We start from the raw sequence: 14,092 nt of genomic DNA, 5'->3' as shown, positions 1-14,092 counted from the left end.
AGTAAGAAAAAGATATTACATGAAAATGTAACTGAAATGGAAATGAAATTGTTTACATATTTTCTTTAAATAATTCAAAATAATAATTGATTGATGGTATGTATTAAAGGCAATAAACTAATAATTCTATGCACATATAAAAATAAATGTTTTCCAAATAAGAAAAAATACATATGATCTGAAATGGTAACCTATTATCATCACATTTACAACTTACTGTATCAGAGGCAGAAACTGTTCATTTCTGTATTTCGTAGAAAATGTTAGAAATTCCACAGAAATCATTGACGGATTTAATTGAAAAAAAAACAGACAGAATGATGAACCAACAAAAACATGGACTGAAGGAGCCAATATTACCAAACCTGTACCGTAGGACAAGTCAGTGGTGGAACAAATCCTTTATTTTTTGTGATCCATTAAAAAATTTAAATAAAAAAAAAAAAAAGGATGAAACTTTATGTTTAGTTTTGTGAAAAAAGGCTAATTCATTATTCCTGTTACAGCACTCAGTAATGACATCTAGCTTCCTTAACCGACATCATTAACATGCCATTTTTAATATTCATTCGACTTGATTATAGCCATTAAATCTGAACACTATCCTATAGACCAACAAGTCAGGGAAAGATTGATAATCTGATTTATTACAAAGAAAGAAAAAAATAAATGGGCAAAAAATAAAAAATAAAAAAAAAGTGATTTAACAAAAAAGTAAAAAATACTGTTTATTATACATTCACATTTTTTTTCCATGTCTTTTTCATACAAATTTGTTTTTCATCAAATGAAATGCACACATTTAGTTTTTTGTGTAATTTGTGCACATCGACTTACTTGAGAAAGAAAAAAAAAAATTCTCTGAGATTCTCATACATCATTCATGATCAGATATGTAATCCAATCCACATCTGTCCTCAAATTGCAAACGAAGTCAGTGAGAGCCTCAGGTTCAGGCTCCAGCGATAGCGGCCAGGCATCGCTGTTGCGAGGTCCCTCATTCATATGCTCATAATGTCAACCCGGAGTTTGTATTTTGATCAAATGGACAGAATGACAAAGTCATTAACATGGGAGTTCATGCAGTACATATCCTATCAATCTGGTCCTACGAGTCCCTCTTCTTTTGAAAATTCAGCTCATTTGCTTTCCTCCAAACAGGATAGATGCCAAAAGTCTGGCCTTTTCTGACAAAAGATGAGTCAGAAGTCTTGGCCATTAATCAGACTGTACTCTCCATGACCCATTCAGAGCTGTCAAGTGTCCCTTTATCTCCTTCCCCCTCGCTCTCGTCGCACTGCAGCAGCATGCCATTCACTGACAGGCTCCTTTTAGTCCAGATGTTGCTGATACGCTGTGGGTAGCTAAGGCACTGCGAAGCACCAACATCACCCATGTCAAAAGAGTGACTGCGCTTGGGCTTGCTCTCCAGCGGCAGCCTGAGTAAACGGCCCAGCCTGGAGTCCCCACGGCCCAGCAGTGGCTCCTTGTCTGAAAGAATGTCGGCCATGATGGCCCCTGTAGAGGAACGGTTACCTGGATCTCTGGCTGGAGCTTTTATGTCCAGAGAAGCAAAAGCGCCAAGCAGGTGGTCTAGATTTGCCCTTGTTTTAGCTGGAGCGTGCTTCCATCTGTGAGCTCCAGTGCTGGACTCGGCACACGGGTCGTACCGCCCCACCTTCTCGCAGCCGATCGTGTCTGTTGAGGAAGTGGAAGAGAGGCTGCTTTGCAAAGAGCCACACTTAAACTCTACTACCTCATCATGCATCACAACTATGGCTTTAGGGGCCGGAGGTAGAGGAGCCCCACTGACCAACTGCGCTGCCTGCATTCCACCATTGGTTTGAGAGTAAGTGTTGCTGACTGATACAAGCTTGGCGACTTGGGAAGAGCTACTCACTTTGTAGCGCACCATGAGGATGACAATGAAGACCAGGAGAGTCGCCACGATCACACCGCCGATCACCAAGATCATAGTCCCCCCGAGGAACTGCCTGTGAAGGGACTGGCAGCGAGGATAGTCGTCACGAGTCACAAACTGAACGCAGCCCACTATGTTGGTGGCGGTCAGGGTGGTGGCCGTGTCGTCCCAGACGGCGAGCACACACAGGTCGTACTGCATCCCCGGCATCAGGTTGTTGACCACAAAGGCTCTGCTGGCGAATGGTATCATCCTGCAAACAGGAATAAAAAAAGAATAAAAGCTTTCAGGTGAAGAGACCAAATAAATAAAAAAAACATATAAATAAACATTATAAACAACTTTAACAAACTAAACAACAAAATTGCAATTATGATGCAAATAGTATTCATTATTAACTGTTTGGCTGTTAATTGCTTTATTGACAGTGATATTTGGAGGACTGGCTTTATTTAAAGTTTCATGTTCAAATAAAAAAAAATCATTATGTATGGAACTAATTTAAACTCCTTTGCAAAATGTAGATTCTACATAATTTTGCTTTTTTTAACAGTGTTTAGCAGAATAGAAAAAGAAAAAGTTTTTTTGGTTTTGTCCCTATGCTTTATAATATTGTACAGAATTATACAAACTATGTCACAAACAAAACCTTTTCAAAATAACAAAAAAGTAAAAACCCTAAATTATATAAAGCCTCCTCAATTTTTTTTTAAACTATGACCAATAGACTATAAAAAGTAGAATGAATGAACAAAAGAATTCCAAGGGTTTGATTCTAAGATAAGCACATAAAGATCTTTTCTAATTATTTAAAAAATCAATGGGAGCTTTTGAAATAATAATTTTACTGCAGCACTGAAGAAGTAATGCTTTTTTTTTTCTTCTTTTTTTGGCAAGCAGTTATTCATAACTTCAACACTACTACGACTACTATACACACTTCTCCTACTCTCACAAATTCTACAGTACATATACAGTACATCACTTATCCTGTACAGGGTCGCGAGGGGACTGGAGCTTATTCGGGGCATGAGGTACACCCTGGATGGGGTTGCAATCCATCACTGGGCACACAGTCACTCAGTTAGCCCAATCCGCATTTTTTTGGACTGTGGGATGAAACCGGAGTACCCGGAGGAAACCCACCAAGCACGGGGAGAACATGCAAACTCCACAACTACTACTACTTATAATAATAATAATAATAATAATAATAATAATAATAATAAATGCATTTTGTTTATTTGCAAAAGTTTATATAGTCCCAAAATTACAAAAAAATAAGTTTTAAAATATCCAAAAATCCCAGTACCCCTAAAATAAAAAACAAAGACTAAAAAAACATCTTTTTTTGGGCAACATGCCACTGGCACTCTCAAACTCATTGAGTCAGATTACAGTAAAGCATCATACTGCCAAGCCAACAACTATATATCTTGAACACTAAGTATTTTGCTGGTGTTTATTGTTCTGTTATTGCCTTCAGATTGATTGTATACAGCTTATATCATAAGCCATGATAAAGAAGCAGTGGTATATGTCAGTACTCCTTTGTGCACTCTTTGAATTTCTTTTAATCAAATAAATAAAAAAACATACAGAATTGCAAAGCAATGAAAAAAAAAAACAATAATAAGACAAGCAAAAAAAAAAAAAGGGGCCCGTCGTCATGAGGCTAATTAAATCATAAAGGTAATGGGTAGTTTAGCAGTTTCAACAACAGCTTTGCATTCTTCTGGTATATATATCTCCATGTGGTGTGCCTTTGAAGATTCCTGGCTGGTGAGATATAAACAGGTTTTTAATTAAAGCATAAAAGATTAGACAACTGTGCCCTTCTGAGAACTCTACACACAAACAAAACAATTACACGAATGCATTTTGTCTCATTTTCCAGGTGGTGCTGTGATTTTATTTATTTTTTAGTCGAAAAGGTGAATTAAGATGCACAGATAAAAGGAAAGAATGAAAAGCAAAACTAACTACATGCATCAGTAATCTGGCTAAAGTAGTGCTGCTGAAGGGTTTGAAGCTCCAGTTAACAGTTATGCTCTGAATTACGACGATTAAAAAGGGATAAATACTAATTTGTGTGCACAGGCGGATAGATCGTTGTACAGATGGATTGTGCAGGCAGTGACTTTTATTAAAAATAAATAATAATAATAATAATAATAATAATAATAGAGAAATGCTCACATATAATGTTAAAAATAAAAAGATTAAACAATTTAACTTCAGATCTCTCACTCAAATAAACTGAAGCTTGCCACACACACAATGCATAATTCTGTAGAGTAGCAAGTACAGTATACTGTTTGGCTAAAAAAAAAAAAAAAAAAAAGCATCAATCAAAGAAATCAACTTAGTAAATTAATTGGAATTGGAATAAATAGCCGTTCAATGTATTGTTAAAACCTGAAAGAATAGTGCTGAAGTGTGAACCTTTTTGACAGTAGAAATCACCGAAAGTTAGAGCATTTCCAGGATAAGAATTTACAGGATTGGGATTAAACAGCTGTGGGTCTATAAACAAACCACGTGTTAGTGAGACTCATCAGATAAAAGGCTTCAGTTTGCTAGGGAGCATAAAGACTGGACTTTGGAACGATGGACTAAAGGTCATGTGACCTGATGAGTCCAGACTGAGTCTATTCCAGAGTGATGGGCGTGTCAGGGTGAGAAGGGAAGGACATGAAGCGATGCTCCCATCATGCATAGTGTCCACTGTACAAGCCTCTGGAGACAGTGTTAAGATCTGGGGTTGATCAGTTACTCAGGTCTAGACTCAGTAACGTTATGGGGCAATAAAATGAAGTCAGAAATAAATATTAGAGTGGGCAACTTTTTTGTCCAGACAGCTTATATCAGTTAGTTGTGTATAAGATAAAAGGATAAAGTTAAATAAATAAAGTTTAAATGCTACTGACAGCATAAGTGTAAACATTAAAATGCATAAGGCAAAATTCCCATCAATAAGCGTATATATAAATTTGCCTTTAAACTAGCAGTACTGGTTTTCAACAAATTTAATACCTGTCCTTCTGTCACATTAGTTTACATAAATGATTGCTGTTTGTGAACTAACCCTTTTGGCAAAATGCATAGATTCTTATTAACACTTTCTGTTTTTACATATTAAGGCAAATAGACAAACAAATTTGTCTAATATACTGTATAGGCCTCGTTAGAAACAATCTTTTTTTTTTTTTTTAATGATCGCACAGGAACTGCCAGGGACTCTCCAACCGTATGCTCTTTAGATCTTATCTTTTTCGAGCCTGTGGAAGTGCGAGTGTGATTTATCCTTCGGTCAACAGCGTATTCCTGCCGTATCAGCAGTGTGACACATTGACTGCACCATACACCCGTTCTACAGAAGTCCATTATTCATCCAAAATCACAATTCCATCACTGGATTGTATAAAATAGAAACTTTGAAAGACCCATTTATGTTTTTTCTTATACATGAGGGCAATACTGTAACATTATTTATTTGTTTATTTATAAAATATATTCCACGCCCCTCAAACTGTACAGTCTAGGAGGCATTACCCCAAACTCCTTTTCTTACACATACTGTAAATACTGTAAATGTGCACTAGGATTAGTAGGACTTTTTTTGATCAGAATCAAATCAAAAACCTACCATCTTGTCTACTTAAAAATAATCTTTCAATGATCTAAAGGCTTTCATCCACCTTTTTAATATCAGCTTCAGACGCCACTGGAAGCCAGTAGTGTTTTGGATATGGTTAATTAATTTTCCACAATGTATTTAGGCGACTATAATAAACTCTGTACAAAAAGAAAAAAAAAAATCTTGTGCTTTATGAAAAAAAGAAGAAAAAAAAATCTCAAGTGCTGTTAATTAAGGAATAGAAGTGTGTGCCAATTTTGAAGTCTCACTACAGAAGTTTCACGACCTCAGTGGATAAAAAATGTATTTACGTTTGATTGGTGTAGTTTTTTTAAAACTAGCAAAAGACTAAACTAAGTGGAATACTGTATACTTAAAAAAAAAAAAAAAAGTTACATGTTTACCCCAGATAAATGTACCCATCTATTGGATTTATGCTGGTTTGCACTTATTTTGGGTTCTCATGTCCCACATGTAATGCCATAAATAACTAAGACATCAAAAGAAAAATGCATTGGAATATGTAAACATCAATGTATTGAATTGTAGTCTGTTAGATAACAGTATAACATCTATTATGTAAAAACATCCACGATACACAGTACTGTGCAAAACTCTTGACCCACCCCTCATGTCTTTATATTTTGCTTCCAACGAGCTGAATATTCTTGTGTTTTAAATATAGATGTGAGAAATAGTTCTCCAGGCTTCCTGAATGACTTTTCTGTCTATCATTTTCAGTACAGTCCCTGGACCTGAGCGGTTTCCTGTTTTGTTTGTTTGTTTATACACCACACAGAGGTACTAACCTTATATTTAAAAAATGGGTTAGATTTATTAAGGTGATACATCTGTCATAGCAAAAGGCATCAAGTTTGTGAGATATCATATGCAGAAAAAAATTAATGAGACTGATTCCAATAATCATATTTCATATATATCATAATCTAGGACTAGGCTATGTCAGATTGTCGTCTAATGTTTTGCAAAGAGAAAAAAATACATTCACTGCTATATTTATTCCGTTGATTATTGTACTGTGAGTGAACTAGTCAACTATCACTAGTCGGGTTTAGACTTTCTTGAAAAGGTCAGGAAGTTTGTCCAACAGATGTTTGACCAGGTTTAAGGCATTCCCTTCGTTTGGTGTAAAGAAATAACAAAAAAATCAAAGCTGTGTCTTTTATAAAACCTTATGGATTATAATAAAGAGCAAATCATAACATTTGCTGAGTTTTAATATCTGGCAATTTGAAAATGCCAATTAGCCTAATCTGCATGTCTTTGGACTGTGGGAGGAAACCGGAGTACCCGGAGGAAACCCACCAAGCACGGGGAGAGCAAACTCCATGCAGACATGCAAGCATGCAAACTCCATGCACACAGAGACGGGAATAGACCCAGGCCGGGAATCGAACCCTGGAGGTGCAAGGCGACAGCGCTTTCCTACCGTACACTGGATAATTTTAAATACAGTCATCTGTACAAGTTAGTGCCTCCTTATATCTCCATAGGACATTGTTCCAGAAGCCTTGTGGTTTGTTCAATTGCAAATCTTGCAAACCTCCCAAACTGTACTTTTTCAGTCTTCTTCTAATTGTGCCATCAGGGACTTTAACATTTAACATGGTCAGTGAGCCCTGTGGGTTCTGAGATGTACTAAAGCTCTTGGGTTTTCGTATTTATCTGAGCATTAAACAGTTTGACCTTGAGGTGAATGTGCTGGGAAGTACGTCCACTCCTGGGAAGATTGGCAACGGTCCATTTGTGAATAACTTTTCTTACTGTGGAATGTTGTTCCAAAATTACTTGGAAATGGGTTTATAATCCTTGGAGATTATTGTGCAAGACCTTTGCTTACTGTATGTCTTTCCCGCTTGGCATTGTCTTAACACATACCTGAATGCTCCAGACCAGCAAACTGCCAAAACTTCTGCTCTTACATTTAGGCATTTGGCAGACGCTCTTATCCAGAGTGACGATTCGGCTTCATTTGTGTAAAATAAATAATGGCATGGTGAAAGTTATAACCTGTTTTTTCTCTAAGGTTGCATTTGCTATGATCAGATGGTTTTTATTATGTTTTTACACAAAAACACATAGAATTTAAAGAGGGGGCGCTAACTTTTATAGTGCAGATTGTTTTTATCAGAATCTTCCATAGTTGCCCAGGTTATGCACTTTATTGCACTTATTTACTGACCCCATTACTATAAAGTACTCATGTTTCTAAGAGATTAACCTTAGTGGGATTTAACAGGGGATAATATAAAAATATAGTCCATTGTACTTGGTTATCTGTCTACTCCAGAGCAAAAAAGAAAAAAATACACATTTTGTCACATACTCTTAACAAATTGGAGTGAGAATATCAAAAATGTAGTTTATATTCCAACATAAAACCAACTTTCTGATGGGCTGCGAGTCATTTGAAAAACAGCACGTGTACAGGGGATACTGCTGGGTTTAGGATTTTGTCTCTTTTATGCACTTTATAGCTGAAACGTGGTTACAGTAAATTTTACTTCTGCCGCTCTTTTCATTCTGCTGCCATTTCTTCAGGTTTAATTTTTGAACAAAATGAAAGAGTGCTCCTCTCTTACTTACAGACTCAGTCACTGCTGTCACCATAGCCATTTACATAATGATAAAATTTATAAAAAATGCTGATGTAGTATTAATTTTTCAAAAATCCCTAACACGAAGCAAGAATTATCGAAGCCAGTATTTACTCACTCTAACTCGTTCATCGTCTATACCACTTTATCCTGTATTTAGGGTCACGGGGGGACCTGGAGCCTATCCCAGGAGGTTTAGGGCACAAGGCGGGGTACAGCCTGGACAGGGTGCCAATCCATCGCAGGGCACACACACATACACACACTTACACACTAAGGACAATTAGCCTAACCTACATGTCTTTGGACTGTGGGAGGAAACCGGAGTACCTGGAGGAAACCCACCAAGCACTAGGAGAACATTGAAAACTCCATGCACACAAAGACGGGAATCGAGCCTCACCGGGAATCAAACCCAGGCCCTGAAGGTGCACGGCGACAGTACACCACTTTGTCAATAATTTTTTAACACTATTTCATTACAAGTCCCGGTTTGACTTGAACAACCTTCGTATTTGCTGTGCGCAATACTTTACCATTTTGTATTCTTTCTTTTTTTATTTTGCATAATAAATTTGTATTATTTTCTTACGTGTAACTTCTTCAACTCAACCAGAAGTTGTTAGAAAAAATAACTACCCTTTTTAAAAAAAAATAATAATAAAAATAAAAAAGCTATTTGTTAACATTAAAGCTGTCTCGCTGTAGCATTAAGCTATTAAAATAGGCTTTTAGATGACTAACGGGAAGAGTCGTTACCTTCATTATTCTTGGAAGAAGAAAAGACTGGTAATTAATTATACCCAAAAAATGAAAGAGCATATGTAATGAGCAATGCACATTAATCAAGCAGTTAGCTCCATACTGCGGAATGCTACAAGCACAAGCTGACAAACTGATGCATGCAAATAAAAAGAGAAGATTCAAGTATTAGTATTATTCAAAAGAATAACAGCTGGTGAGAAAACGCTAAAAGAAATCTGCAGTTACTAATATGTAGTATATTGCTCAGCCACTGTGACAAGTATATCAGAATTAACAGATGAAAGGGTTCACTGATATGATTTCTGCGGTTTATGACCCAGACATACAGAAACATATTTAAACTTCACGGTATCTCATCTTTTGCTATTCCCACACACTCCTCATACGGTAGGCCCTGTGATTTACATAACACTTAACGTAAACATCCTCCACCACCCACTCCCACTCCACCAGTTAAATATAGATTAGACAAGCGCACACTGCTGATAGGTGACTGCTTGTCAATAGAATTTATAAAAAAGAATAAGTTCTTAATATAATGATATGATTATATGATGTTTCATTTCAAAAACAGAAAATCGGCATTGATGGAAAAAAATAAACACGTTTGTCACAAACACGAGTCAGAAAGGTCTAGATCATTCTTCTGAGTGAGGAACCAATTAAAAAAGATGATGATTATTATTATAGGTTACAAATGGATGCAATCAGCACCATGTACTGAACCGAACCTACTGTATTAAGAACTACTGACCTAGCTGAAACCATTTCTTGAGATCAACCCTTTGGTGAGCTGTATATAATATACTTAAACCAGGGCTTTTGGTGCTATTTCTTATGAATGAATGAATGAATTAATAAAACCAATTAACATTTACATAAGACTTCAACCAAGACTCTTGGCGGATATAAAACATGAAGGTGTGAATGTTTAAAAGACAGCAGTACGCCCTTGAATGATGATCTTGGCCGCCGTGGCTCGGAGACTGCTACTGTCGTTCCCGAGGAACATTCACAGGAACTCGTCTGGGAGTTATTGCCACGTCCCACATACAGTCCTGATGTTTCGGGCATTAAAGCAGGCAGTCCGGTCATGTCTCTGGTGTACTGAGAAAACTTTCTAAGCACTAAAAAAAAGGACTAGAAAAAAGTCCCGGTTTTGACTTGAACACCCATTGTTTTACATTCATCAAGTTCCTTAATCACAAATTTAGTTCCTACCTATATTTTTTTCCCCTTGAGAAACAACTGAAATAAAATGCGATAAACCGTTATTTCCTCTTATCTAGATACAGTATACAAAGAATTGTGAACAAATATACTGTATTACAGGAAAATCATAGCTTGGAAGTAAGTAGCATAAATTATTGGTTCCTCCAGTGAATTCGTACCGTTAAAAAAACGTGTGCCGTTAGAGGAGCTTTCTTGCTATTCTGCCAAAAAAGCTAGTATAAAGCAGCATTTGTCATTTACAATAAATATATGTTTTTAGTATTTTAGGTCACTTTGGATAAGCGCATTTGCCAAATGGCTAAATGTAAATGGATAACATTGTAGGGTGTTTGTAGGCTATACATATTGGAAAGAAATGTTGGACAGTGCAAGAAAGACAAAAGTACAATTGTTTGAATGCATGGTGATAAGTAGGGATAAAGGATTTAGGATGGTAAATAAAATGTTCTATTGTTTTTGTATTACATGATGCTGACCTATCATTACATCATGCAAAGCATTGTTTTGAGAATTACCAAACATTTATTCAAACACAGAAAATAGCTACAGGTAAATGGAAATTATTTTAGGGTTTTAGTCTAAAGTAGAGTGGAAGGAGACAGAGGGGGGATGAAGAAGACTTCCAAACTGATTAGTATTCATAAGACTCATAAGAGGGCAAAGATGAACAGTTACCTGTAAATCAGGACCTCATCATCTGAGCAGTTGTACTGGAGCTGGTACATTTTCACCTTGGGAGCTGTTTTGCTCACTGTCCACTTAACCAGGGCAGAGACAGATGTGACCTCTGACACAGATACCACCTGTTCTGGCTGGGGTTTGGTCTCCCCTTTACTGGTTTTTGTGGAGCTGGTGATGTCAGACAGCCTGGACTTGGGCTGTGAGGTACGGTTTGTACCGTTGCTGAGATGAGGCAGCTGAATGATGGAGAGTTCAATTGAGGCTGTGGATTCTCCTGCAGCGTTAGAGGCAATGCAAGTGAAGGTGCCATAATCCTTGGCTGAAGTGACCATGATGTCCAGGGTGCCATTCTCATAAATAGTGGCTCGTGATGAGTTACTTATAAGTCGGTCATCAGGAGCCACCCAGTGTATATAAGGCATGGGGTCACCCACGGCCTTGCAGCGTAGGCTGGCTGTCTGTCCTTCAAGCACCAGAAGTTTGTGAGTATGCTGAGTAATCAAAGGCGGCTCACAGATAAACTCCTCCTCACGCACATACCAAAAGTAGCGCCCCTTTAGATTCGGAGGAGACGCGCAAGTCTCCATGTCATCCTCGCGCTCGAGCCGTCGCAACCACAAAATTTCACAATTACAATGAAGGGGGTTTCCACTGAAACTTAGAGACAGCACAGGGGCATATGGAGTACTCAGTACCGCATTGCTCTGAGAACGTGCAAATATCGGATCTGGTGGAAGCTTCTGGAGCCGATTTGACGTTAGGTCAAGCCTGGCCAACTTGTCCAAGTCTGTGAAAGTACCCTCCGAAATGTGATTGATGAGATTGTGGTCAAGGCTGAGCTGGTGCAGGTTAAGCATCTTGCGAACGGCCTCCCAGGGTACACTCCGCAGGTTGTTGTAGGACAGGTCCAAATCCTCCAGTGTTAGAAGCAGGTCATCAAAGGCCTCTTTGGAGATGTGACCCAGCTGGTTGTTATTTAGAATGAGGTGCTGCAAGTTAACCAAACCTCTCAGATCATCTGAGCCAAGCTCTTTTAGGCGGTTGCTGTCCATATGGAGCGAGCGTAGAGTCTCAAGATCCACAAAAGAGAAAGGCTGGATGGAGCTTATGGTGTTCCGGGAAAGTGTCAAGTCCACAAGACTTGTCATGTTGACAAAATCCTGCTGCGTAATCCTGATAATATAATTCCCTCCCAGACGCAGCTCGACAGTCCGACGGTCAATGTCAGGCGGGACAAAGAGCAGGCCCTTAGAAGGACACAGGGTGCCTAGAGACTCAGACAGGTTCTGGCAGACACAGTACTTGGGGCATGCAGTGGCTGTCATCACTGTAGTTCCCAGAAGCAGGAGACTGCAGAACACTTTGGCCATGGTAGATCATGTACAAAGGCCTGAAAAGGCAAAAAAGCAAGAACAGGTTAGGCTGCCCTTAAAAACACAGCAATTACATTCTGGGTCAATATCTCTGCAAAGCCCATCTGTTAAAGAGTGACAGGTTTGAAATAGCACTCTACAGAGTAGAACCAAATCAGTTATGCTTATGGATTACACTGAGTATGTGCATGCATTTGTCTCTTTTTTACAGTAGGAAACAATAGATACCCCATAGAGGTGTCATTTTCATCGTATAGGATATACAGTATTCTGGTGGGAGAGTTTTGTTGAAAATATAATAAAATCACTGACAATGTATCTTCAACCATTTAAGTCAAATATAATTACTGTACATGTTTTAGTAAATTTTAAGTAAACTATATGTGGAACTCTAATCTAAGTTATCCCTGAGGGATCCCTATAATTAACAGTTAGACATTTTTTCTTCCTATTATACAAATTTGATTAGATCTCAGGAACATATCTATAAGCTTAAGGACGGGAAAAAAAACCTTCTTTGATAAATGTCAGCAAATAAACCTGATGTTATTATTATGATTGTTATTTCACACTTAATGCGATTTGTTTTTATACCCAAGAAACCACCAGGCATTCCAGCTTTTTGACCTCTCCTTCTTTTTGCTTGCTTTCAGAACCTTATCCTTCATTCTTCAATGTCTGAATATTAGAACGCTACTAGAAAATTAAATCTTTCTGGAGGTTAGGGGTGTCACAGGAGTTTGAGGTTATTACTATCTGTACAGTATCTTCATTCATGTGAATAACAACTACACCCCCCAATCCCATCATCTGTTTACGTTAAGAAAATAGACGGGCAGTCTCACCTTTAGATAACATCCAATGATTCCCCCGGACATTTTTATCATTAAATCCAGTTATGCCCAAACCCTAAATCAATTTTAATCAGCTTTCCACTGGAATGATTCTTTAATAACCAGCAGGATTGAAGATGCAGCGGGACTGCTCTGATGACACAGAAATCCCAGTAGAGAGGAAAGAAAATGCATTAATCTTGATCCCACAGCCATCACCTATTACCTTTCAAATGCACATAGTGGGTTTACAATAACTCATAATTATGAGTGACGTTTTTTGTGTGCCATTTTAAAGTTACTGCTGCGGTAAAAAAAAAAAAAGATGCTGCGCTTTAGACTATACGCATTGAAATGGTATGCAGGAATGTGCAATTTAAAGGGGCAATGAGGTAATTAATTATTTTAAAAAAGCTGTAACTTTAGATAATCACAATAAAAATAAAAAAAAGAATATCCCACATTGCTAAAGAATAATATAGTACATGTAACTAGACTATAATTGACCTAAAGCCAAGGGAATAAAGAATCCTTAAGAAATATTGTAAAGTAACAATTAAAACACAATAGATAAAAAGGTTCCAGTAGGTCTTTTTTAATGCTTTTACATAATCATTGTGTGTGGTCATACGTTTATGCCAGAATGACATATTACTGCAAAAAAAAGGAAAAAATAAATGTAAAAAATATATAAATACATTATATATATGTGTGTGTAATTATATATTTTTTTAATTTTATTTTTAATTTAATTTTATTAATTTTTTTTAAACAACGAAACTAGAATACCATTCCAAAAAGCCAATCCATGTCTCATTTACAGATTCATTTAGAGCACGCCTCGTGAACATCAGGGCAAGCCTGGCTAGTTTTGCTAACACACTGCAACTTGGCACAGTCTACCCCTCAGGACTACAGGTGTCAGTCACCCCAGCTCCTGATTTGGCAGCTTAGTCTTGTGGTCATGGCAGACAAATTGAAGAGAAAGTGGAATAAATTAAACATGCCTGCTGGGTATTGATGTGGCG

At 37.5% G+C, this 14,092-nt stretch overlaps 1 protein-coding gene across 2 annotated transcripts in view; it reads right to left on the bottom strand.

Annotated features, from left to right (window-relative positions):
* Nucleotides 1-777: 777 nt before the first annotated feature.
* Nucleotides 778-14,092, bottom strand: part of LOC128536368 (leucine-rich repeat and fibronectin type-III domain-containing protein 2) — a 134,549-nt gene continuing 121,234 nt past the window's right edge. The window contains exons 4-6 of one of the 2 annotated variants that reach the window (XM_053510593.1): nucleotides 10,853-12,248; nucleotides 1,901-2,174; nucleotides 1,483-1,698 (exon numbers count right to left, since the gene is read on the bottom strand). In XM_053510593.1, the coding sequence (XP_053366568.1) occupies nucleotides 1,594-1,698; nucleotides 1,901-2,174; nucleotides 10,853-12,228 (1,755 nt within the window). In that variant the 5' untranslated portion in view covers nucleotides 12,229-12,248 and the 3' untranslated portion in view covers nucleotides 1,483-1,593. Of the gene's footprint in view, nucleotides 2,175-10,852; nucleotides 12,249-14,092 lie in introns of both variants that reach the window. The other variant, XM_053510592.1, reaches the window with a different exon arrangement.

Source organism: Clarias gariepinus, chromosome 13 (genome assembly GCF_024256425.1).
Source record: "Clarias gariepinus isolate MV-2021 ecotype Netherlands chromosome 13, CGAR_prim_01v2, whole genome shotgun sequence".
In the NCBI taxonomy this organism is placed as follows: domain Eukaryota; kingdom Metazoa; phylum Chordata; class Actinopteri; order Siluriformes; family Clariidae; genus Clarias; species Clarias gariepinus.
Note: the sequence above shows the minus strand (reverse complement) of the source record. Positions and strands in the feature narration are given on the sequence as shown.